Source organism: Melospiza melodia, unplaced genomic scaffold (assembly GCF_035770615.1).
Source record: "Melospiza melodia melodia isolate bMelMel2 unplaced genomic scaffold, bMelMel2.pri scaffold_34, whole genome shotgun sequence".
Taxonomy (NCBI): domain Eukaryota; kingdom Metazoa; phylum Chordata; class Aves; order Passeriformes; family Passerellidae; genus Melospiza; species Melospiza melodia.
In genome coordinates this window covers 4,850,112-4,877,442 of record NW_026948659.1, presented here as the reverse complement: position 1 = coordinate 4,877,442, position 27,331 = coordinate 4,850,112, and the positions used below count along the sequence as shown (strand labels likewise).

Here is a 27,331-nt window from a genome sequence, read left to right as displayed (position 1 = left end):
GAGGGAATTAGTTTAGGACCATTAGAAATTCTAAGGTGGGAACAATCAGGACAGAAACCTCACATTTTAGGACAAAGAAGGAAAGAATAATGGGACTTAAAATCTAAAGTAATTGGGGAAGAATGCATAATAAGGACAGGGAAGAGATATAATACCCCAGTGGGAAAGATGGCATGCAAGAGGTATCTAAAGATTGAAGACTTAAATGCTAGATGGATTCCCCAAGAGCCAAATCAATAATGGTCCACTGGGAAAAAGGAAAAGGGGTGCATTTATCCTGAAGGCTATAGGCTGCACAAATGTGCAGAAAAAGGGGTAAACCCCTTTTGGGGAATAAGACAAATATGTAAATATTGAGAATACCCTTGGGAAGTCCGAGACATCTTTTGGAAAGCCCCCGATCATCTATTTTGGATTTGTGGCAACACAGCCTATACTACTCCTCCAGGAGACTGGATGGGAAGCTGCACTATAGGTGTCATCAAACCTGCTTTCTTTCTATTGCCAAAGGAATCAGGGTCAAGTTTAGGGGTTCCATTGTATAACAATTTGAGAAAGACTAACCAGAAAAAGAAGAATATAATTGACCTGGGGAGAAAACAAACCTGGAAGGGAACAATCTGGACAGCAGAAGAGATAATTAACACATATGGACTGGCAACTTGGGCCCAGGATAGATTCTGGGGATATCGTACTCCAATTTACATGCTCAGTAGGATCATTCGACTCCAGGCAGTACTAGAAGTAGTGTCCAACAGAACATCACTTGTCCTTAACCATATTAATTACCAACTGGCCCAAACTAGAACTGTCATCTACCAAATTCGACTTGCAGTTGATTACTTAGGAGCCGATGAAAGAGAGATATGTGTAAAATTTAATTCATCAGAGTGCTGCCTGAAAATCGATGATAGAAGTGAGGTTATAAGAAACATCTCAACAGAAATACAAAAAATAGCATATGTGGGAAATCAGGAGTGGACTCCCCTAATAGGCACCAGTTGGTGGGATGATTTTTGGTCTTTTAAAGGGAAACGGTGGAAGAAAGTAATCTTTATAGTAGTGGAAGTATTAATAAGTTTAATAATCTTACCTTGCCTACTCCCATGTTTAAATAAGATTATATCATGTACAATTCAGGCTAGTACACAGTTTTCAGAAACAACTGCTCAAGCCAAAACCAAAATAATGATGATTGAAAGTCAAGAAGGAGAACATAAAACAGCTAAAAGTGTTTATGACCAGTATCAGAAATTAAGGAAGTTTTATGTCCACAAAACAGAAATTACATATTGATGTGCGCTTAAACTCAATTAAAAAGAAAGAGGGGGGATACTGTGAGGAATGAAAATCCTGGAGATGACAGCTCTTTTTCAGAGTAGTAATTGGTAGTTCATGTTTATGAAGTTGATAAGGTCTTAATTTGAAGTGTTGGTCTGTTGTTAAACATTGAATGTTAGAGTTCTAGGACTTGCCTTTAGTTGCCGTTGTTAAATGTTGCTATATTACCCTCTATTTGTATCTCTCCTCGTCATGCTCTCTATTTGTACCCCATGTTAGTGTGCTGCTAAACACTGAATGTTAGAATTCTAAGACTTGCCTTTAGTTGTTGCTGTTAGATGTTAATATTTTACCCTGTATTTGTATCTCTCCCCATCATACTCTGTATTTGTACCCCTTTCCCTCTCACCCGGGATTTGTATCCATTCCTGTGGGGAACCACTTCCCCTGCTCCCCTGCTCCCAGGAGGACGTGCACCCGGACTGAATTCAAATGAGAGGCTGTGGGAACTATATGAACCCTCTCAAAACAACAAACCAGCGCATAAACTTTGACTTTAACCCACCAGAACCACACTAAGTCACCCACATTAGACCAGAGCTGGATTCCGTCCTGTCACCATAATTTTGATAGTACCCAGCTTGAAATATACCCCTGGAGTAGGAGCCAACATCAACTTCCTAAGGACTCTCGTGAGGACGGAAGCCCCAGCTGTGCCGAAAGACAAAGCTGCACTCCTCCTCCTCAGCGTCGTCCAGTGGGAGCAATGGCGGTGTGCGCAACCCCTCGGGTTCCCCAAACAGAGCTGACTTTAATAAAGGCCTTTCAAAGGAGCTGGTCTCCTGGCCCCATTTATCACAGCTGGCAGGGGCTGCAGGTTGATGCCATTTGTCCTTGCTGCCCCTCACATCCCCCTGGCCCACCAAGAGCCCCGAGGCAGCCGTGAGGGACAGGCCCTGCTGGCCCAGGCTGGGCTCAGGGCTTGGCCTTTCTGCTTCCTGCAGCCAAGCCAGGCCTTGCTCAGCATTGCAGTTCCCTGCTCAGAGCCTTGGGCTCCCTGCAATCCTGCCCTCAAGGATCTGCTCTCACCAGGCCCTGGGCAGCCTTGGGCACTCCCTGCCCTCCCTGGGGCCCAGCCATGCTCCAAGGCACTTGGAGTTTTGCTGCTGACTCCTTGAGCAGCTTCTCCATCCTTCTCTGCGTGCCTGAGGCTCCTGGAGCCAGCCCCAAATCCAGCGTGGGGCTGATTAAAATACAGAAAGGCCTCAGGAGCTCTTTGACTCCCTTCCATTGTCTTTGAGTCTCCAGGGCTTGTGCAGGGATTGGAGTCAGTTTGGAGTTGTCTTCAGGAGGGAGATTCCAAAATGCACCTCCTGATTGGTTTTTAATCAAGTGTGCATTTTATTATTTTTCAGTTCATTGAAGAGGTGACAGAAGCGTTCCCCAAGTGATCTTGATGCGGAATGTCTCCTTAGGAGGTCTGGGTATGGATAAGAATGAGCCCCTTGCAGGCTGAGCCTGTTTGGACAACCTGACCCGCACCCCCAACCTCACTGAGATCCCAAAACATCCAAAAATGTTCATGCAATTTTTTAATTTTTATTCTGTAATGCATTATTTAGTGTTAATATTTTATCATTTATATATTTATTATATGTATTTATAACTACACTATTGGTTTTTATTGCCTAGTCTTTATATTTATATAGCAAAAATCAAGGCATTTTTAGTAGCCGAGAAAATTAATGCTCAATGTTTCTAAGTAAGACAACTCCCTTTATTAAAAGTGCATATTAAATGGCTCTATGCAGATTTTTAGCACATGTATTTTGATTTCTTGATTAGTAGTTCTGTATTAACATTTTAATTCTAAATATCGTCTTGTAATTAAAAGGTAGCTTTTGTAGTTAAAATAGGAACTATGTTAGTGGGATTTTTAAGAACGGAATGAGGCACTCACAGCAGATAGCAGCCCCAGGACACCTAAATCTTTAATAGAAAAATAATTTATTGCCCTCTTATCAGAAGAAACAAACTTCTTCCCTTCTCAAAGGCGCTGTTCAGATTAGAAGCAAGAATTTGATGATGACCAGACAGAATCCTGTATTTGACAGGAATTTATGCATCATGTATGAAGTCTATGACTATGCAACGGGCTATTGGTTTAAGGGTTAATCCTTTGATAACGGGTGTCCTTTACTGGGCTGGTGCCGCCCAGAAAAAGGTACCTGGATGTCCATAACTCTTTCTCTTTATTGTCTCATATTATCCCAATTCAAATTGTCCAAATTATTATTACTCAAATTGTATTAGTATTTTGATAACCATTATATTAGTATTAAACTTTTAAAATTTTAAAAACAAGTAATTGTGGTTTTTCCCACCTTCATTAATTAATTAGGTTCTAGCAGTAATTTATTTATTCCTCTTTCTGATAATTAGATACATTTGTGCTCTTTTTGCCATCTGCTTAAAATTCTTTTTACAACACGGGGCCGGGGGGGAGGGAGGGTGAGTGCACCTTGGAGTCCATGGAGACGTTTCGGGAACACATTTGGGCCAGTTTTGGGTCTGGGGAGTGAATTCAGAGAGAACTTGAGAGTCTGGAGCACACTAGGGGGAGCCGGGTGGGCACTTGGAGGGGCACTCAGGGATTCTGAGGGACAGTTCAGGGTCCGGGGCAGCACTTGGGGGTCCAGGGGGGCCCTTGGAGGTCAGAGAGGGGAATTTGGGGCCTTTCGGGGTCTGGGCGGGCACTTGGAGGGACTCGAACGGGGCTCTCTGGGGCGCGGGGGGTGATGGGAGTTGAAGGCGCGGGTATCACACGGTCGAACGGGGCCGCAGAGCATCACGGGAGTTCGAAGCGCAGCTGCAATGGCTCTGGGTGAGGCGCGGGGCACGACGGGAGAAGAAGTCCCTGCTGGAATAGCGCCGGACGTTCGCCGCAGAGCATGATGGGAGCTGTAGTCCCGAAAGTGGCTCAAACACGATATTTGGAGGTCAGAGAAGGCTCTTGCGGGACACTTTTGCGTCCGAGACGCGACTTGAGGCCCTCGAGGGGAACGTAAACGTTTTCGGAGCCCTTGGGAGGAGGTCTGGGATCTCTAAGCGGGCTCTTTAGGGCATGGGTCACAGCAGGAATTTTAGGAGTGGGACTGTGTTCTGAGGGGCTCTGGGGCCGCGGGGAATGAGAGGAGATGAATTCCCAGAAGTGGCTGTACCGGGCATCTGTGGGGTTGGGAGCACTCAGGGGATCCGCGGACACTTTTGGGGGAGTCCAGAACGGGCGCTGAGGGGGCACTGAAGGATCCTGGAGGGTCAGGGGGACACTTATGGGACATATGGGGGCGGATCCCGGTGTTTATTTGGAGCGCAGTGCATTACGGGAGTTGTAGTCCCTGCTTCTATGGGGCTCCTTTCAGCCGCGGGGCATGATGGGAGATGTAGGCAAAAAGAAATATGGTGCACATCTAGGCACCGCCCCAAGACCCGGATCCCAGGTGCTGATTAGCTGGAACTGCTGATGGGCGGGAGCCTCGGCAAATGGGATGCATTGTACGTGGGAACAGCCAAATCACCCTCCTCCAGTCCCTTCCACTACAGCCTAGTTCATTCCCAGTACAGACCAGTATAACCCCAGTAAAGTCCATTTCATCCCAAGTAGAACCAAGTTCATCCCCAGTGCCCCTCCAGTTCATCCCAGTGCAGCCCAATCTATCCCAACACACCCAAGTTCATTCCCAGTCGTTCCCAGTTCCTCCCAATGTCATCCACAGGATGCCCCAGTGTCCCCCAGTCTTCCCTGCCATATCCCCAGTGTCCCCAGTTTCTCCCAGTGTCATTCCCAGTATGTACCAGTGTCTCCCACAGCGTTCCCAGTGTTCCCCAGTATGTCCCAGTCCTCCCCAGTGTTTCCAAGGACAGTTTCATTTCTCTCGGTGGCTGTGGCAGCCAAACCCAGCAGTGGGGTCAGTGCAGTGCCCATGGCCACAGCCCCTTGCAGTGGCCCCGTGCAGCTTGGGCTGATGATCCACCCTCACAGCTGGCCCAGGGCAGCTCTGCAGTGGCTTTGGTGGCACCTGGGGCTGGCACACACCTGAGCAGTGTGTCTGTTTGCAGTGGGGAAACTCAGGAGGTTCAGATTGCTTCAAAAAGCCCCCAAAAGTGAAAACCCCTCTTAGGCTGAGTGCAGCCAGCTTTCCAAGCACAGCAGGGCCCAGGGGAGTGAGGACAGACAGGATGGGGCTGGGCAATGTGGAGCAAGGTTGTCCACACTGGGTCAGAGCTCAAGGCACAGCTTCTGTGAGCAGGCCAGAGCTGCTGAGGAGAGACCCTGGGTCAATATCAATCACAGAATTATGCAAACAACGCTGTTTTAAAGAGAAATAAAATAAAATATATCCTTTAAAATAGGAATGTGTATTTCTTACAAGGTCCTTGAAATCTTTCTCCATAATTGGACTAGGAAAATTTAAATGACCCTCTCAGGGCTTTGATGTTGTTTACATCAGACTCAGTCCCTGAGAGTGTCTTCAAAAAACTTCTAAAGAACTCAAACTTAAATTTAGACTCCAAAGTACCTTGGAGTTTTAATGGGTTCCACTGAGGGACATGACTGAGAAAGTGTCCCCAGGTTCCAGTTAGAGCAGAAGACTGGAGGCAGTGATAACAGCTGGGGATAAACAAGGCCAAGGTGTCTCTGGTGCTGAGCAAAGCTGGATGTGTTTGAGGAATGCAAAGGGCCAAGGCCTGAGCCCCAGCCCCTGGCCAGGCAGATGCTGTCCCTCCCTCCTTGCTCAGGGCTCTTGCCGGGATGGGCACTGGCATGTGGGGATGTGCAATGGCAAGGGGAGAAGCATGGGGTGGCCCCTGCCAGGCTGCTGAGCAGGGACAAGGAGGCAATGAGGCCCCAGGCCTGCAAGGGTCACTTGTCTCCTGCTCCTGCCTCAGGCCCAGGCCCAGCAGCCATGGCCAAAGTGCTGCCCAAGTTGGCTCTGGCAGGGCTGTCTTGCAGCTGCTGCCCATCCCTGTGCCCTGTGCAGCCCAGGCTGTGCTACGGTGTCCCTGCCCTGCGCCTCTGTCCCTGCAGGCTGTCGGCATCCCCCGTCTGCCCCACCTGACTGGCCCCTTCCTTTGCTGACAGCTCTGCCTCCTGCCTGCCTCTGACTGCCCACACAAAGCCTGGGGCTGATACCAAAAGGGTTCATTCGATTTTTACCCTGCCTGTGAACTTTCAGCACAGGAACAAGGCATGCAGGGGCTGCTTTCCCAGCAAGGATTGTTAGAAGAGAAGAAGAAGACATCTGGCTCAAGGGTGCAGGGATAGAGAAAACAAGGAGTGAATCTGGGAACTTGGGGTGGGTTTTATGGATGTGGGGAAGTTGTAATTCCCATTTTGCATCTGTGTATATGCAACAAACTAGTAGAATTACATGTCCACATAAGGTTAGGAGTTATCCCATGTTGGACCTTAGGCCTGGATAAATGACACCCTCTGAAATACCAAATTAGATTTCAGGAGCCTTATTCTGATATTGCAGTGATTTGGTGACAGTGGTTCCTACCAGAACCAAGGAGTCAGCTGTGACACTGTGCAAACTTATGGAACCAAGGGTCCCTGGTGACACTGCAGAACCAAGGAGACTGCTGCTGGCAGTGTGAGAACTCATGGAATCACAAGTCCATTGTGACACAGCAAGGCCTGATGGAACCAAGGGTCCCTTTTTAAACTTTTTGGCCTCATGGAACCATGAGCGATTGTGATACAGCAGAGTCTCATGGAACCATGGAGGCCATTTTTACACTTGGTGGCCTTGAGAAACCAAAGGGCCGTTGTGGCACTTGAGAGCCTTGTGGAGCCAAGGGGACCAAAGTGACACTGTGGGGCTCCATGAAACCAATGGTCTGTTGTGACACTGCAAGGCCTTGTGGGATCATGGAGACCATTGTGACACTACAAGGCCTCATGCAAGCAAGGAACCATTGTGACACTCTGCAGTCCTGGCAGGCCAAGGGGTAGTTGTAACACTGTGTGGCACCATGGAACCAAGGGGTCCATTGTGACACTCCAGGGCCCCATGGAACTAAGGATCCATGGAACATTTCAAGACCCCATGGAACCAAAGGTCCATTGTGACATTGTGGGGCCTCATGGAATCCTGGAGGCCATGATGACACTTGGAGGCCTCGTTGAGTCAAGGGGCTCTGCAGGGCCTGATGGAACCAAGGAGACCCTTTTGACATTGTGAGTCCCCATGGAACCAAGGTTCCATTGTGACACTGCAGCACCAAGGAGACCCCTGTGACACTGCAAGGCTTCATGGAAGCCAGGGACCATTGTGACACTGGAGCCCCATGGAAATAAGAAGCCAGTGTGACACATCTGCGCCTCATGGAACCAAGGATCCAATGTGACACCACCACTGTAACCCTGCAAGGTCCCATGAATCCAAGGGAACAGGGAAGAGGTTTTGCTTGGCCTGACTGGTCCAAGTGCCCTTGGCATGTCGAGGGTCTCTTCTCATGTACCCCTGTAACACTGGGGCTCTAGGCTTTCCTTCAAATGGAAAAGAACTACTCTTCTCATTCAAGCATCCATGGCCAAAATGGGATTCCCCCTCCAAAATTCCCAATATCCAGGGATTTCTCCCACGTAAAGGCTGCCATTACAACACGTCTGGCTGACCTTCTCTTCTTGAGAGCTGGGTCTCACCTGCCTTCAGACACTGTGGCTCTGTGCTTTCCTTCCTGTGGAAGAAAAGAAACATCCCTCCTGCACAAGAAGCCATGACCCAAACTGGTACTTGTCCTCCAAAATTCCTGCATTCAAGGGTTTTTTCTCCCAGACAAGGTCTCCCAGTACAGACAGGTCTGGCTGGCCTTGGCTTCTGGTGGTTGCCTGAATTCTGCCCTGAAACACTGGGGCCCTGCTCTTTCCATCCTAAGGGAAAAGAACGATCCTTCACCAGGTGTCCATGGTTGAAATTGGGTTTCTACCACCAAAAGTCCTATATCCAATTATTGCCCCTACACAAAAGCTGCCATTACAGACAGGTCTGGCTGGCCTTGGTCTCTGCTGCCTGCAGTTCATCAGCCCCTGAAGCACTGGGGTTCTGTGCTTTCCTTCCTTTGGAAAAGAATATTCTTATTCCTCCATGGCCAAAATTGCTACTCCTCCTAAAATATTCACTATATGAAGGGTTTCTCCCAGACAAAACCTGCCAGCTCTTGCTGGCGCTGTAGGCTCTGATGGCCACCTGTCATCTACCCCTGAAACACTGGGGCTGTCTGCCTTCCTTCCCATGGAAATAGAACAGTCTCCTCGTCCAGGGGCCGTGGCCAAATTTGAGATCTGACCCCTAAATTTCATATGTCCAAGGATAGGTCCCAATCAAAAGCTGCCAGGAGAGACAAGTTTGGCTGGCTTGGCCTCCCTGGGGCTGCTTCTCATCTACCATCAAACCCTCGGGCTCTCTGCTTTCCTTCCGGTGGAAAAGAAACGGCCTTTTCATCAAGGGACCAGTGGCCAAAACTTGTATTCTACCTCCCAAATTATGTGTATCCAAGGATTTCTCTCAGGCACAAGCTGCAATTGCAGAAAGGTCTGGCTTGCCTTGGTCCTTGGTGGCTGCTGCTCATCTGCCCCTGAAACACCAGGCCTCTGCTTTCCTTCCAATGGAAGAGAATCATTGTTCACATCAAAGTGCCCATGGGCAAAACTGAAATTCGGCCTAAAATATTCCATCTGTCCAAGGATTGCTCCAAGGCAAAAGTAGCCAGGAGACACAGGTCTGACTGGTCTTGTCCTGAAGTGATTTTCTTAGACTCTGAGCAGAATGTTTTCATTAGCCAATACCTTGGAGAGGGCTGAGAGATCTCCCAAGATGGGGTTTGGAGGCCTCAAGCACATGAGCACAATATAGGGACAGTGGAGCTCTGCGCTCAGTGGGGTGGAGACTGAGGATAGCAGAGAAGAATCCTTGGAGGGACTGAACGGTGGTTTCAGAGATGGTGGCTCCTTTTGACATAGTAGAGAGCACACAGAGAAAGAATTAATGCAAAGGGCAGGTATGTAGGGCCAGACAGGACCCAAAGAGAAAGGAATTTCCCTCCCAGGGCAGGGCTGGGGTGCAACATGGCCCCCAGAAGGAGCCTGGGTCAGCCCAATGCTTTGTGTGGGCAGGCAGAGGCAGGCAGGAGGCAGAGCTGTCAGCAAAGGAAGGGGCCAGCCAGGGGGGGCAGCCGGGGGATGCCGACAGCCTGCAGAGACAGAGACGCAGGGCAGGGACACCGTAGCACAGCCTGGGCTGCACAGGGCACAGGGATGGGCAGCAGCTGCAAGACAGCCCTGCCAGAGCCAACTTGGGCAGCACTTTGGCCATGGCTGCTGGGCCTGGGCCTGAGGCAGGAGCAGGAGACAAGTGACCCTTGCAGGCCTGGGGCCTCATTGCCTCCTTGTCTCTGCTCAGCAGCCTGGCAGGGGCTGCCCCATGCTCCTGCCCTTGCCATTGCACATCCCCACATGCCAGTGCCCATCCCGGCAAGAGCCCTGAGCAAGGAGGGAGGGACAGCATCTGCCTGGCCAGGGGCTGGGGCTCAGGCCTTGGCCCTTGGCATTCCTCAAACACATCCAGCTTTGCTCAGCACCAGAGACACCTTTGCCTTGTTTGTCGCCAGCTGTCATCACTGCCTCCAGTGTTCAGCTCTAACTGGCACCTGGGAACACTTTCTGAGTTGAGTTCCTCAGTGGGACCCATAAAAAATTCAAGAAACTTCAGAGTTTCAATTTAATTTTAAGTTCTTGAGAAGTTTTTTGAAGACACTCTCAGGGACTGGTTCTGATGTAAACAACACCAAAGCCCCGAGAGGGTCATTAAAGTCCTTGTGCTGTGTCTGTGCTGCTGAGTTGGGCTGGGCTCCTGGCCCAGAGGCAGCTCCTGGCAAACCAAGAAGAGCTTCATAAAGACATTTCTCCTGAGGAGCAATTGCTCTAGCAGCCCAGCCGGGCTGGGGCACTGCCTGCAGCCACCCTGGGCACAGCACAGAGGCACAGAGAGGTTCAATTAGTCAGGGCTGGGAAGGTGCTGAGAAGTGCCTGGGGCACAATCACTGCCAGCCCCTGGCACAGGAACCTCTGGCTGCAGGACAAGGCAGCTGCAGCTCCTGGAGCCATCTCCTAAAGCTGGAACATCCCAATGCCTCCAGACTCTGTGAGTAAATCTCTGAATATTTTTGGTGCTGGGGAGGTGAAATGCTCATGAAGCTTTGACATGCTGAGGAATGCTGTTCAGTCATAAAATATTTCCAATATAAGGATTTCCTTTAAATGTAGGACATTTCCAAAGACTTTGTATTCAGTTTCCTAATATTGGAGAATGGCAGGCAGCGCGGGGGATTAACATTAAAGATTGATTATGAATTATTAATTATGAAATTTTAGAAGTTCCTGAGACATTGGAACTGTTATTTCAGTGTTCTGTCGATTCACAGGAGTTCCCTAATGTACTTTCAGGCACTCTGCCCATGGACAGCACCAGCATTCCCTTTGCTGGACCCATCAGGCTCAGTCTGAGCTGTCCTTTGTCCCACCTGCAAGCAGAACCTGCCCCAGCCAGTGCCCTGCAAACAGCCAGGGTTCTGTAGGGCCAAGGAGACGGCACAGAGATTTGTGGTCTGTGAGTGCTGGCACAGAGAGATCAGGCACAGGGAAACACCTGCAGGAGGGAAATCTCCAGGAAGCAGAGAGAAGACTGGGCAATGAGAGAAAACAAAACCCAGCAATGCTGTGGCAGGGAGAGTTTAGAGATGCCCACAGGATCCCCTCCAGTGCAGCCCCTCCTTCTGAACAAGCCCCCTCCCTCCTGTGCCCCAGCCCAGCCTCTGCCCTCAGGGCCGGGGCTCCAAGGCGTGCAGCCCCTCCTGTGCAGGCAGAGCTGCAGGAGAGCCGTGGGGCAGCTCTGCAGCCCCGGGCCCAGTTCCCTCTGCAGAGCACAGGGCGGAGAGCAGCTGCCCGGCCCTGGGGGCTCTGGAGGGGGCACAGCTGGCTCAGGGTGACGCTGTCCCCAGTGCCTGGCTCTGGGCAATGCTGTCAGGGCAGCCAGGGAAGGAGCTGCATCTCCCTCAATCCAATGCCATCATAAGGACACTTGGAAGTCTCTGAGATTTCAGTCCAAGCTGGAAGCTCCAATCCAGGATGCAAACCTGTCCTAAAGCATCTCTGAGTTATAAGATTGATGGGGAGAGGCAGAGATGTTGTGACGCTGAAAATGCTGCTGAGTTGGTGAAATGAGCAATGTGAGTCCTTGGCTACAAATGTGGAGCTGGGCTGTGGTGGATCCATCTCTTCTCAGCAGTACCTGGTGACATTTTAGGGAAAAAATGGGAAGATGATCACTGTCCACCTGAGAAAGGTTAAAGCCCAGAGAAACTGAATAGGTCAGAATGAGAGACAATCTGCCTTCCATCTCCTCTCATTATTTTGTCTCACAGAACTTTCTCTGGTCTCCCTGAGTGCAGAAACAATGTAGAGGGCTTCTGATATCCAAGAATACCAGGACACAAATGGGAAGAGCTCAATCAGAAAACCTCAGAACTCTTAAACACAAAATTAATTGACAATTAAAATAATCCATGTGTGTTACAGAAGAGGGTGTACTGGAAATGGCTTTGATTTTGGTTACAAATATCTCCGCTAACACTTCACTGTCCTTTTTTCCATGAACAGGTCCTCATGGCCAGCCACAGCAAATGTCCAACAGCAGCTCCACCAGGCACTTCCTCCTGCTGGCATTGGCAGACACGCGGCAGCTGCAGCTCCTGCACTTCTGCCTCTTGCTGGGCATCTCCCTGGCTGCCCTCCTGGACAACGGCCTCATCATCAGCGCTGTAGCCTGCGGCCACCACCTGCACACGCCCATGTTCTTCTTCCTGCTCAACCTGGCCCTCAGCAACCTGGGCTCCATCTGCACCACGGTCCCCAAAGCCATGCACAATTCCCTCTGGGACACCAGCACCATCTCCTACTCAGGATGTGCTGCTCAGGTTTTCGTCTTTCTTTTCTTTATCACAGCAGAAGCTTCTCTCCTGACTGTCATGTGCTATGACCGCTACGTGTCCATCTGCAAGCCTCTGCACTACGGGACCTCCTGGGAAGCAGAGCTTGTACCCACATGGCAGCAGCTGCCTGGGCCAGTGCCTTTCTCACTGCTCTGCTGAACACAGCCAATACATTTTCCCTGCCCCTGTGCCACGGCAATGCCCTGGGCCAGTTCTTCTGTGAAATCCCACAGATCCTCAAGCTCTCCTGCTCCAAATCCTACCTCAGGGAAATTGGCTTCATTGTGGTTGGTGCATCTTTAGGTTTTGGTTGTTTTTTGTTCATGGTTTTCTCCTATGTGCAGATCTTCAGGGCTGTGCTGAGGATCCCCTCTGACCAGGGGCGGCACAAAGCCTTTTCCACCTGCCTCCCTCACCTGGCCGTGATATCCCTCTTTGTCACCACTGGCACATTTTCCTACCGGAAGCCCCCCTCCATCTCCTCCCCATCCCTTGATCTGGCCCTGTCAGTTCTGTACTCAGTGGTGCCTCCAGCCCTGAACCCCCTATTCTACAGCCTGAGGAACCAGGAGCTCAAGGCTGCAGTGGTGAGACTAATGACTGGAAAATTTAGAAAACATTAAACTGGTTGCCAATTTCTGCATATCTCTTGTAATAAAAGTGAGATTTGGTAGTTTTTGTTGGATTGGTTATTTTCCCCCTCTGTTTTCTTTTCTAATATTCTCCCTAAACCAAGGCCATCGTTTCTACCATTTCTAATTTTCTTTCTCTCCACCTTTCCTGTGCCCCCAGACTGTGTCAACATGAGCTGTGTTCTCAGTGGCTTTAAATGAAATAAAGCATCTCTCGGCAGAATTTTCACCAGAGATGCCCCTTTTGTTGCCTTCTCTGGAGCTGCAGCAGCAATGTCTGTGTGCAGAGCTGGGGCAGATCAGGGCTGGCACAGCAGCTGTGCCCAGCAGCAGCAGCAGCACTTGGTGTTGCCAGTGCTGCTGCCGTGGCCCTGCCCCGCTGCCCTGGTGGCCCTGGTGTTGCTGCAGGGCCCGAGTGCTCTCGGGGCCGGGCACAGCCCTGGGGGTGGCAGTGCCGGGGCTGCAGCAGGGACAGGCCATGGGCACTGCCGGGTCAGCGCTGACACCTCAGCCCAGGGCCTGGGGGCTCCAGGCTCCTTGCCCAGGCTCTCTCAAGAACACGCCCAGGCCAATGCTCAGCACAGAAAAGCCCCGTGAGCAGCCCCAGGCTGGCCGTGGGCAGGCTGGGGGCAAACAGCATGGCTGGGGCTCTGCAAGGGCCGTGCGGCAGACAGGAAGGAGCAGCAGAGCAGGGGCTGATCCATCCCCAGTGCACTGCACAGCCCAGGGCAGCGTCCCAGAGCGTCCTCATGGAGCTGCCAACAACATTCCCCCTCTGCAGCCCTGGCCTCTCCCACAGCTCACACAGGTGCCCCATCCTTGCAGGCACCGACACGGCAGCACTGGCTCAGGAGCCCCTGTTTGCATTGCACAGAGCAGGGGGAGCACCCCCATGCTGTTGGTGTGGGGACATGAACCTGAGGGAGCACAAATGCCATCAGCCCCTGGGGCCAGCAAGGGCTGGGGGACACCAGGGAAACCACTCAGCTTTGTCGTGGCCTCTGCAGTCAGCCAGAAAGTTTGTTCCCATCAGCTGGGAGTTTCCTGTTCTTCTGCAGACGCTGTTGCTCAGAGCCAGGGCTGGTATTTGGCAGCCATCCCCAAACAGCCCCAAGCATTTCCTTGGCTTCAACTTGCTTTCTGTCCTCTTTCCTGATCTAGACTTCTTCCTATCTCCCATCCCTGTTCCCTCCCCTGCAAACAGCCCATCCCTGTTTGCCCTGTCCACTCTGGCCCCATTCCCCATTGCAGTTTCAGACCTGGCACCATGGGAACGTCCCTTGGGCAGCAGGATCATCCTACAAATGCTGCAGGAATTGTCTGTAGGTGTGGAGAGATTTATTCATAATTGGTTAGCTGAGAAAGGCCATACTGACATAATGCAGCTGGTTAAGCTGAAGGAGAAAAGTCAGCAGTCAGCAAGCTGAAAGGAAAGGTCAGCAGTGACCTTGCTGCAACATGAGGATAGGGAGTAGAGATTATTCCTGAATATATCCTGAGAATATGTAGAAAGTATCAAAAGTAGAACCATAGGAATGTAGAAGTAGGCGTAGGTGCTGATATGTAACTGACCAATCCTGAGCTCAACTTTTGCAATATGTATGAAGCTCATTATTAACTGTATTTAACCTGCCGTACTGATCAATAAAATTGAGCCTGTGATGATCAAATTGATGTCCTGGCTCCCTTCCGTTGACAAATGGTGGAGAATGCGGGCATAACCGAATCTCTGCCCTTTTATCTCGGATTAAAAGAAAAAGGGATTACGCCACGGTTGAGGAAGTTGGGTTTGGGTCCTTGCAGCCGGGACGGTGCCGGAATTTGAAGCACCCTTAAGGTTCACAACGGTGACTCAAGCCAATACGTGTCCGCCGGAGCCTGGAGAGCTGCAACAGCGCGCGCTGATTAATAGGTATGGATAGGCAAGCGGCATATGATTTATTCGCCACGTATTTAGAATGGCGAGGAATAAAAGGGATAGATTTAAAAAAGGAATTACCAGGGTTATTAGCCTATGGCCATGCTAAGGGTATCTTTTCTAACCCTCATACAGTCCATGAGCTAGCGGAGTGGAAGAAGTTTGGGGAAATACTGTGGGATACAGTGTTAGACGATGATAAGTCAGCAAAGTAATTAGGAAAGTTATTGCGGGTGGTGTATAACACGTTACTTCAGCAGGTCTCTGAGAGAAAGGCAGCCGAAAGGGCGACAGAAGCTCATAAGAGGAATGTAGGGTATGGTCATGAGGATGATCCCCTGGCACCTTCTGTAACTAAGAAACTAATGCCTAAGGGTCCCCAGCAAAGTGGTGTGGAGGATTTTTCTATAAGCGCAGTGGAACCGTCTGCACCTTTCCTATCAGAGGGGGAGGGCGAGTCGGATGGTGGGGGTGGGAGCAAACCAGCTTTGCCTCCGCCACCAGCTTCAGGCGGGTCGGATGGTGGGGGTGGGAGCAAGCCAGCTTCGCCTCCGCCGCCAGCTATGCCTCCGCCGCTGCCCCTCAATGAGCCGGCTCCGGTTACAGCTTCGGTGGGGGGGCCACTTCCCCCGGTTCCCCCCCGCAGGCCGGCTCTGCTTGAATCGGCTCCGGTTTCACTGTGAGCCCCAGCACGGGAGGGGGGGCTGCTTCCCCTGCTTCCCCTGCGCGAGCCAGCCCCTGCTCCACTGCCCCCCCCGCGCGAAAACTCGGTATCTGCACCGAAGCGCCAGCAGCATAGCACCCTTAAAGGGCCAGATCCCATCCCAGGGGCACACCGTGATCCATGGGGGGAGATGGCTAAACAGAGGAGGGAAGATTGGGCTGCTTTGGCGAGGGAAGTAATGCAAATGGGGAATGGTGAGGCAGTGGAAATAGCTTCTAGTCTTGCATGTCCAGTTACATACACACCACAATATGATGCACAAGGGAACCTTACGCATAATATAGCAGAATATACTCCCTTAGATTGGAAGCTGTTAACTCAGCTACGTTCTACGGTTAGTCAGTTTGGAGTAAAAAGTGAACCTGTTAAGCAAATGTTAGATTATCTTTTTAATACTCAGGTTTTATGTCCTAATGATTTAAGAGGAATAGTTCGGTTGATATTCACTCAGCATCAGCAGTTATTGTTTAACGCCCATTGGCAAGCGTTGGTAAATGAATCGGTTGCTGTACAACGAGCCCAGGGAGACCCATTACATGGGGTGACAGTAGAGGAGCTGATGGGCTTAGGGGCATATTTGCGTACAGAGGCACAAATGATATCGGGAGCAGATAAACTTAGAGAGGCTATGAGGTTAGTGCGTGCTGCAATAGACATGGTTAAAGAGCCAGGAGGGTTACCGGCTTATATGGATATTAAGCAAGGAAGGGAAGAATCATTTGGAAATTTTATTGATAGAGCAGCTACTGCTATAGATCGGGCTGGCGTGGCAGACTACCTGAAGGGGGCGCTATTGAAGCAGTGTGCCTTGCAAAATAGCAATCCAGCAACCCAAAGAGTGTTAGCTACTTTAGGGGCAAATTGGACTATTGAGGAAGCATTAGAGCGAATGGCATTAATGCCAACAGCTTCACAGGCATTTATTGTAGAAGCCTTAAAGGAATTAGGATTGGGGTTGCAAAAGCAAGCAGAGTCCACTCAAAATCAGGTGCTAGCTGCTCTTGCTCCTCTCCGAAGCGGCTCACTGGCATTCACGCAAGGAGGTTCGAAGCCATTCCTCAAGTGTTACCGATGCGGCAACGAAGGACACACACGCCGAACGTGCCGAGCAACTGGCGTATGGTGTCAACACTGCCGATCCAGCTCCCACAACACTACGGCTTGTAGGCACCGGTCGGGAAACCATTTGCGGAGTGCGAATCTCGGGGGCCGCGCCCAGACACAAGTTGCCGCCGTGACATCGGAGACACCAGCAGCTGCCGTGACATCGCTGCCACCTCCTGTCTGCAACCCGCAACAACCGGGAGCCTCGGCTTGGACTTATCAGCAGCAGTAGACGTCACACTAATGACGAACCGGCCTGAGAAGATACCCACTGGAGTAAAGGGTCCTCTTATATTAAATGGACAAACATGTGGAGCATTATTGCTGGGACGTTCCTCTATAACTATGTTGGGATTATTTGTTTTGCCTGGTGTTATCGATGCGGTCTTTACAGGGGAAATACAAATTATGGCTTACACCCTTTATCCTCCGATTAAAATTACAAAAGGACAACGCATTGCACAATTGGTACCACTGTCACAAATGACATCAGGAATACAATCATTTACTGGACAAACACGGGATGAAAAAGGTTTTGGCTCTACTGGTGTTACACTTTTAACTGTGGATTTACAAAATAGACCAAAGCAAAAGGTTGAAATTACCTATGGGCATCAAAGCATAACCCTTTATGGATTATTGGATACAGGAGCAGATACTAGCATCATTTCTCCAGAAGCATGGCCACAACATTGGCCTCTATTTCCATCATCAAACATGCTCACAGGAGTGGGAGGATTTACATTGGCAAGCAGGTCGCCGTCTTTGTCTGTGTGCATTGAGAATCAACAAATATCTGCTGTGTTTTCAATTGTTCAATTGCCTCCTACAGTTTCCTGCTTAATTGGAAGGGACATTTTAACACAATTGGGAGTTGTGTTAACTAATCAGCTCCCTTTGGGGTAATTGCCATTGCTTGGACTTTCCCCCACTCACCTGGAAAACGGATACACCGGTGATGGTTAAGCAATGGCCATTAAAAGGGGAGAGTCTTATGCATGCCCATGAATTGGTACAGGAACAATATACAAAGGGCCACCTACGACTCTCCACAAGCCCTTGGAATACACCTATTTTTGTAATCAAAAAGAAATCAGGGAAATATCGTTTGATACATGATTTGAGGGCTGTAAATGATCAAATGGAACCAATGGGGGCCTTACAGCCTGGTCTTCCAAATCCAGCTATGATTCCAGAACACTGGCCACTTTTAATTATTGACCTAAAGGATTGTTTTTTCACTATTGGCCTGCATCCTAATGACATGAAGAGATTTGCTTTTACTTTACCAGCAATACATCGTGGGGAACCAGATAAAGGATTTGAATGGACGTCTCTTCTGCAGGGCATGCGCAACTTCCCCACTTTATGTCAGCTTTATGTTGATTCTGCATTACAGCCACTACGTCGCAAATGGCCAGTAACTATAATATATCATTACATGGACGATATTTTGTTTGCACAGCAACAGCCATTCTCCTCTTTGCAGATTAACACCATTATAAATACTCTTGCTGCATATTCACTTGTTATTGCTGCAGAGAAAATTCAGACTACAAAGCCCTGGAAATATTTGGGATGGACTTTAACGGATCAAATAGTGATACCACAAAAATTGGAATTACAATTGGACATTAAAACTCTACATGATGCACAGAAGTTGCTGGGAGACTTACAGTGGCTGAAGCCTATTGTGGGAATACCAAATCATTTATTAGAAACCCTACGGCCTTTGTTAAAAGGCATGGACCCTACTACTCCTGTACACCTGACAAAGGAGCATCGTCTTGCCTTGCAGCAAATTAGTAACTGTGTACAGCAAGGGTATGTGTCTCGTCGACAACTCGAGCACCCCATTGATCTTACTATTTGGAATAGCCCTTGCCACTTGCTTGGTGCTCTCTCTCAGTTGCAAAAGAAAACAGGGGAGATACGGGTGTTGGAATGGTTTTCACCACCACTACAGCACAAGAAAATAATATCTTCAAAAATTGAACAATTGGCTGCATTAATCAAAAAGGGGCGTCTCAGAATTCTTGAAGTGGATGGTAGAGAACCTGCTACTATTAGATTGCCTATGGAAAAAGAAACCTTGGACTGGTACTTGATAAATTCAAAGAATTTACAAGAAGCATTATTGATGTCACCTGCTAAAGTAGAGACTAGTAAATTAGTGCCTAGAGTTTTGCAATGGATGACAGAATGGAACTGGATTACTCGACCTTTGAGAGAAGAAAACCCCATAGAAGGAGCTATTACAGTTTTTACAGATGCAGGAAAGAAATCAAGGCGTGCTGCTGTTACCTGGCAAGAAAAATGACAATGGAAGCATCAACACCTCACAGCAGACCCTGCAGATAGCTTACAAACTTTGGAATTGTTAGCAGTAGTATGGGCGGTGTCCAACTTACAGGAGCCTTTAAATGTGGTCACAGACTCTATGTATGTTGCAGGAGTAGTCAAACGAATAGAGGAAGCAGCAATTAAGGAAGTGAATAATAAACGATTGTATGAGTTACTGATAAAGTTGAGGAACGCTTTACGAGAAAGAAATGCAGCATATTCTGTGATTCATATTAGGAGCCGTAAGTGGTCTGAAGGTTTAGGAGAAGGGAATGAACGTGCAGATAAATTGGTTACCCTACCCATTGATAATTCTTGTCCTATTGACAAGCACACATTGGCCAGAGAAGCACATAGTAGATATCATCAAAATGCAAGAGGTTTAGCAAAACACTTTGAGCTGAGTTTGTCACAAGCCAAGGCCATTGTCAGAGCATGTCCAACATGTAGTTATCATAATGGTGGGATAGGTCTAGGCATCGGGGTTAATCCTCGAGGTTTAAAAATAAATGAGATATGGCAAATGGATGTTACACACATAGCTAGATTTGGTAAAGTCAAGCATGTGCACGTCACCATAGATACATATAGTCATTACATATGGGCTACGGCTCAGGCAGGACAGAAAGCTATACAGGTTATCAGACATCTGTTAAGTTGTTTCGCTGTTATGGGAGTTCCAAAGAGTATCAAAACGGATAATGGTCGAGGTTATATAAGTGCTAGGGTCCGGAAATTTTTGAATCAGTGGTCTGTTAAGCATGTGACAGGTATTTCACACTCTTCTACTGGACAGGCAATAGTGGAAAGAGCAAACGGTACCCTTAAGCAGTATATTGAAAAACATCAAGATTTGACAGATCCACAAGCATGTTTGGCTAAGGTTTTGTATGTGATTAATCATTTATGCATTTTTGGGGAAGATGATACCCCTCCTGCAATGAAACATCATCTGAGGTCAGGTCAGGAAAATACTAAGGAAACAGAGGTCTGGGTTAAGTATAAGAACCCAAGTACAGGATTATGGGAAAAACCTGCAAAAGTATTATATTGGGGTCGGGGGTATCTTTGTGTTTCCTCACCTACAGGGCCTTTGTGGGTGCCTGCTTAGTGGACTAAACCTGTTTTTGATGCAGCCTCTGGTGAGTCGCCTTACGGAGGAGGACAGGGAGTGACTGGGGAAGAAACTGCTTCTAGTCCTACAACCACTACTGTTACAATTGAAGGGGTACTCGGAAGCGGTGGACAGAGCACTGACACGTCACTACCGGACAGCCCAGGAGTTGATTGGTTTTATTGACTCATTATCAACTTTTCACTTAACAGATCCAGCGAAACTACATTGCCTTGACTGTCACAATCCACATTGTGCTGCCTGGATAGCTCTACGTTGTGGGGGTTGTAAAAGAACTTTTTGGATAGAACAATCATTATTACGGGATTTGTGGTGTCATACTTGTGAACACGAGCATACGTGGGGAAAAAGCTGGCAAGATGAATTAAGGAGACAAACGGGGAAAAACGCATATATAGCTTTAAATCTTTATGAGTCTCCTGAACAAAAGGTTCTTGCTTATTATTGATGGGAAATACAATGTATTGTAAATAGAGTTAAGGTTCAAAGTAAATCACATATAGTTTCTATAAGGTGTAGGAAATTAGTGCCTTTAACACAGCATTCAGTTGTAGGACCCTTCCAAGGGGATCCTGATAGAGCATTAGATTGCTGCATTGATAAGTTGCAAAAATTAAGTTTGAAAGTGGCAGGACCAGTGAAAATCAGGAGCAGCAAGATTGAAGACAGATAAGAAAAAGAAGCCAAAAAAGGGAACGGTCTCATTTGAATAGGAGTATCAGTGATTGCTAATTAATTTTCTATGGTTAGAACACTTTTACAGTTGTGGGACCCTCAGGAGGGTATAGTTGTTGAGGAGGATAATGAACAAGAACTACGATTACGGAATAAGATACACCTTGTGTTAAAGAAAGACCTTGAGCCGTTAGCCTCATATAGTAAAAAGGCTGAAGAGGCTTTGCGATCACCACCATTGAATTGGTTGCTTTGGATTGAAGAACCAGAATTTTATACTGGTCCTTACTTACATTCGCTTCCTTGTTATGTTTGCAAAAAGGATAAAGATAAATGCTATGCATGGGTAGCTTTGCATTGTGCAGATTGTAATCAGGTTTATTGGTATCCACAGAGGTCATTGGGATATTTATGGTGTACATCTTGTTTTGGAAAGTGGATTCGAAATCATATCTGGGTTAGAGCTCTTGAACAAAGTACTGGCCTGCCAGGACGGACAGGATTACAGCTCTTTGAGAGTGCAGAACAAGTGATTATAGCATATCTTAGGTGGAAGTTGCAGGAAAACCTTAGAATATTTGAAATTACTAAAGCCTCACGCATCATAGCAGCTCGCTGCAAAGCTGATTTGCCTTCAAACTTACCTCATGCTATACCTGTGAGCAAGGATGCTGATTTAGAATTAGATCAGTATATTCAAAAATTGACTCAGCCTTACAATAGACAATCTAGCAAACCAGGGAAAAGACAGTGAAGAAAGGAAAAACAACGTAAGCAGAAGGAAGAAAAGGAGAAGCAAAGCAAGCAGAAAGAAAAATGAGGTTTGTTTTTGTTATACTGCTCAATGCTGTAGCAAGTGAAGCAGTAGGAGTAACACACTTTAGTCAACCAAGGGAAAATTTATGGGTGACACTTGCTAATCAAACTAACCAATCATCACTTTGTCTTAGTCTTGGAGGAGTCACTAACCCATTTCGAACATGCCTGGTGGGACTTCTGGTGTGGTCTCCTGGAGAATTTTGCAGTTTGATAAACAATCAAACCTTATGTATGTCTAACATGTCAAACATCACATTGCCGGTGCAACAAGGGTATACTGCAGGTCAGAGTGATGGCTATCATCAATGCTTACTAATCCAATCACTTAACACCTCTTTGCATTCTCCTCCTGAAGAATTGGATCTTTTTGGAAGTACAAATGCCAGCATATCTAACACTACAGCTGGTGGATGGTTTAGCTTCAAACTTTTGGGTGCTCAGAATTTAAACCAACCTAAAGAAACATGGGCCACCCTAGATTAATCCCTGAATGTGAGTGAATTCTCTCCACAGCATTACAGTCAATGTAACGACACAAATATCACAGCACCAATGAAATTACCCACAGGAATATTTTTGATTTGTGGAGACAGGGCATGGAATGGTATACCAGCTAAACCACAGGGTGGACCCTGTTTTTTGGGAAAATTGTCACTGTTTCATCCTAATGTGTCCTTGCTAATGCAGCTGAGTCAAAATTCAAACGGGAGAAAACGTAGCATACATGACTTAGACTGCAGCAAGATAGGAGATCCACGGTTTTGGGGCACATTCAAACAGGTGGTGGTTCCAACTATCTTACCAGGAGGATCTGCCAATAAAGCCATGAATTTAGCAAAACAATTAGGATGCTGGGCAAGGGATGAGCTGAACAAGACATCGCAAATTCTAGACATGTTAACTGCAGATGTGCAAAGTGTTAACCATGCTGTTTTGCAGAATAGAGCTGCTGTAGATTTTTTGCTCTTAGCACAAGGGCATGGATGTGAAGAGTTTGAGGGAATGTGTTGCATGAATCTGTCTGATCATTCGGTGTCCATTCACACTAAGATAAAAGAATTACAACAGGGACTTCACAAACTCAAGGAAGAAGACGGTTTAGGAATTGACGAATGGCTTAAAGGCCTGGGACTCGGACCGTGGCTGAGGAACCTTGTGACCTATGCTATAGGACTGCTGGGTGTAATTTTACTGTTTTTGCTCATTTTGACTTGTATCTTTAACTGTATTCAAAACATGGTCAGCCGTACAATAGCAAAAATATGGCAAACTAATCTCCTTGCACAAGAAGAAAACGGGGGAAATGTGGAGAGTATTATTAATAATTGGTTAGCTGAGAAAGGCCACACTGATATAATGCCACTGGTTAAGCTGAAGGAGAAAAGTCAGCAGTCAGCAAGCTGAAAGGAAGAGTCAGCAGCGACCTTGCTGCAACATGAGGATAGGGAGTTGAGATTAGTCCTGAATATATCCTAAGAATATGTAGAAAGTATCAAAAGTAGAACCATAGGAATGTAGAAGTAGGTGTAGGTGCTGATATGTAAGCTGACCAATCCTGAGCTCAACTTTTGCAATATGTATGAAGCTCATTATTAACTGTATTTAACCCGCCGTACTGATCAATAAAATTGGGCCTGTGATGATCAAAATGATGTCCTGGTTCCCTTCTGTCGACAGGTCCCACAGTGTCACAATGGCCCCTTGGTTCCACGAGGTTCCACAGAATCACTGTGGTCTACTTGGATCCGCAGTATCTCTATGGACCATTGGTTCCATGTGGCCCTGCTGTGTCTCACTGGTTCCTTGGTTCCATGAAGCCCCACAGCATAACATTTGAATCTTGTTCCCGTGAGGTTCTGTACTGTCACCATGGTCTCCTTGGTTCTGGACTGTAACAATGGACCCTTGGTTCCATGAGGTTCCATGATATCACAATGGCCTCCTTGGTTCCACAAGGTTCCATGATATCACAATGGTCTCCTTGGTTCCACAAGGTTCCATGATGTCTCAATGGTCTCCTCATGGTTCCACGAGGCCTTTCTTTGTCACAATGGACCCATGGTTCCATGAGCTTCCATGCTGTCACCATGGTCTCCTCAGATCCAGATTGTCACAATGGACAATTGGCTCCATGGGCCCTCCTGTGTCACAATAAACCCTCAGTGCCATGAGGTTCTATGGTGTCACAATGGTCTGCCTGGTTCAATGAGGCCCTGGAGTGTCACAATGGCTGCTTGGTTTCATGAGTTCCACAGCATAAACAATGGTCTCCTTGTTTCTACAGTGTCACAATGGATCCTGGTTCCATGAGGTCCCTAAACGTCACTGGTCTCCGGGGTTCCATGTGGCTCTGCTGTATCAACACAGCCCCTTGGTTCCATGAGCTTCTGTACTGTCAGCAATGGTTCCTTGGTTCCAATGAGGCCCTGCTGTGTCACAATGGACCCTGGGTTCCATGAAGTTCTTCAGTATCACAATGGTCCCTTGGATCCATGAGGTCCCAGAGTGTCACCATGATGTCATTGGATCCACACTGCCATAATGGGCCATTATTGTAGCCGGAATAGCTGCTAATAAAGCCCAGGGTAGGGAAGCAAAAAGGGCCTTTGCATGGTACCCACAGATGTTTAATTCAACCGTGCAGTGAGATGTTCAGGGTCACAAGGCAGGATTCCTGAGAGGAGTCCAGGTTTCTGTATCTCCAGAGGAAGGGGTTGATCAGTGCCATGGGGGCAGTACAAAGATGGGGCCAATGGGGGAATAGGGAGGGAGTGGCTGAGGGACACAGAACAAGGGGAAGGACCCAATGGGGTCGCACAGCTTTTGAGGGAAGCTTCTTGTGTCTCCCTAACCCAGGGAATGCCTCTCAGGGCCTCCACAGCTGCAGAGTGTCAAAATGGCCCCTTGGTTCTTTTGGGGTCCTCAGGATCCCAGTGACACCATGGCTGCATGAGGCCCAGCTGTGTCACACTGGCCCCTTGCTTCCACTGGGTTCCACAGCGTCACAATTGTTCTCCTTTAGTTCCATGAGGCCCCTCAATGTCACAATGGACGTCTGGTTCCATGAGTCCCACATTGTTCCATGAATCCTTAGTTCCATGGGGATGTCACATCCTTATTTCCTGTTGTGTCACAATGGTCCCTTGGTTCCATGGTGCCACACAGTGCCACAATTGCCCAACGGGGCCTCACAGTGTTACAATGGACTCCTTGGTTCCATGGAGACACAAAGTGCCCAAATGGCCCTTTGGTTTCAGAAGGCCTCAAGGTGTAGAAATGGCCCCCATGGTATCCTGCAGCCATGCTGTGTCACAATGGACCAGTGGTTCCATGATGCCCCAGAGTGTCACAATGGTCTCCTTGATTCTGCACTTTAAGAATCTCCCCTTGGTCCCATGGAGCCCCAGTGTCACTATTGTGCCCTTAATTCAATGAGGCTTTGCTGTTTCACAATGCTCCTTTGGATCCATGAGGCCCCATTCGTCATAATGGTCTCCATGGTTCCATGAGGCATTCCTGCGTCACAGTGGACTCTTGGAGGAGGAATCATGTTTTGGTCATGGATGCTTGAATAAGAAGGGCAGTTCTTTTCCATTTGAAGAAAAGCCCAGAGCCCCAGGGTTTCAGGTGTACATGAGCAGAGTCTCAACATGCCAAGGGCAGTTAGACCAGTCAGACCAAGCCAACCAGACCTGTTCCCTTTTACCTTGTTTCCATGGAGCCCTGCAGTGTCACAGTGGTGGTGTCATATTAGATCCTTGCTTCCATGAGGCCCAGATGTGTCACACTGGCCTCTTGTTTCCATGAGGCTCCAGTGTCACAATGGTCCCTGGATTCCATGAGGTCTTGCAGTGTCACAGGGGTCTCCTTGGTGCTGCAGTATCACAATGGACCCTTGGTTCCATGGGGACTCACAATGTCAGAGGGGTCTCTTTGGTTCCATGAGGCCCTGCAGGGCCCCTTGATTCAACGAGGCCTCCAAGTGTCATCATGGCCTCCAGGATTCCATGAGGCCCCACAATGTCAGAATGGAATTTGGTTCCATGGGGTCCTGCACTGTTCCATGGATCCTTAGTTCCATGGGGCCGTGGAGTGTCACAATGGACCCCTTGGTTCCATGGTGCCACATGGCGTGACAACGGCCCCTTCGCCTACCAGGACTGCAGAGTGTCACAATGGTCCCATGGTTTCATGAGGCCTTGTAGCATCACAATGGTCTCCATGATCTCATAATGCCTTGCAGTGTCACAACAGACCATTGGTTTCATGGAGCCCCACAGTGTCACTATGGTCCCCTTGGCTCCACAAGGCTCTTAAGTGCCACACTGGCCCTTTGGTTCCACAAGGCCTCCAAGTGATAAAATGGCCTCCAGGGTTCCATGAGGCCTTGCTATGTCACAATGGACCTTTGGTTCCATGAGCCCACACAGTTTAACAAGGGACCCTTTGTTCGATCAGGCCTTGCTGTGTCACAATGGACTTGAGCTCTCATACTGCTAGCAGCAGTCTCCTTGTGTCGGTTTCATGTGTTTTTCTTTCCTGATTTATGCTGATTTATGTTTGATTTATGCTTGTCGGTTTTCTGTTTCTCTCGGCTTTTTTATGTCCGGTGATAGCTCAGGGATGCCACTTGCTTGGTTGTTTAGGTGTTCTGGAAAGGCCCAGAGTGGCCTTGGGCAGCCCGACGCTTCAAAGGATGAGGAGAGACTTCTGATCTTGTCTCGGTCTCAGTGTTTATTAATTGTTTATCTAAAAGATTTTCTTTCAGCCCGACAGAGGTCTGCACAGCAAGTCAGCCATGGGCACACTCCACAGCCCCTGGGGCGGTCACTTATCTTTATACCCGAAGTTACATGTACAATATTCATAATTTTTCCCCAATACCTACTACTCTTATTAACCGGTGCACTTCTAGTAAAGACCAATCCCGAAGTGCCACCATCACCACAGAAGATGGAGGCTAAGAAGAAGAAGAAGAAGGACAGGACACGCCCCAATTCCTCCATCTTACTTCTTTAGACCCCCTTGTCCAGAAATCCTAAACCCTGTGTTTTATACTCTAATTAACTTATCCCTTCACCATTCACCCAGTAAAATCCTCCCAGTCCTCATACAGGTGTCATCTCCTGTGTAGGATCAGAGTCCAGCCACCAGACACTTCTGGCAACATTCCAGGACTCCCGAGCTCCACAAGGGTGGTCTCGGTCACTCTGCACCCTCATCCTGAGGTGCTGAGATCCCACATCCTTGATGATGCAGTGCCACCACGGACCCTTTGTTCCATGAGGTTCCAGAGTAGAACACGCTCACCTTGGTTCCGTGAGGTTCTGCAGTGTCACAATGGACCCATGGTTCCACCAGGCCTTGCTGTGTCACAATGTCCCCTTGGTTCCAAGAGGTTTCTCAGGGTCACAATGGTCTCCTTGGATCCTCAGTATCACAATGGACCATTGGTTCAATGTGGCCCCAGTGTGCCAAAATGGATTTTGGTTCCATGGGGTTCTGCAGGGTCACAATGGACCCTTTGTTCCATGGGGTTCCACAGTGTCACAGCAGACTCCTTGGGTCTGTCAGCCTTGCTGTCACCAAATGTCCAAAATATCAGAATAAGGCTCCTTAACACTAAGTTGGTCTTTATTAGGGCA

General features: G+C 48.4%; 1 protein-coding gene across 1 annotated transcript in view; it reads left to right on the top strand.

Annotated features, from left to right (window-relative positions):
• LOC134434243 (olfactory receptor 14J1-like) overlaps nt 1–15,547 on the top strand; it is a gene marked incomplete at its 5' end in the record, with an annotated part of 56,797 nt that extends 41,250 nt beyond the window's left edge. The window contains one exon of the mRNA XM_063182926.1: nt 15,533–15,547. Coding sequence (XP_063038996.1) covers nt 15,533–15,547 — 15 coding nt within the window. The remainder of the gene's footprint in view (nt 1–15,532) is intronic.
• Nucleotides 15,548–27,331: the final 11,784 nt, after the last annotated feature.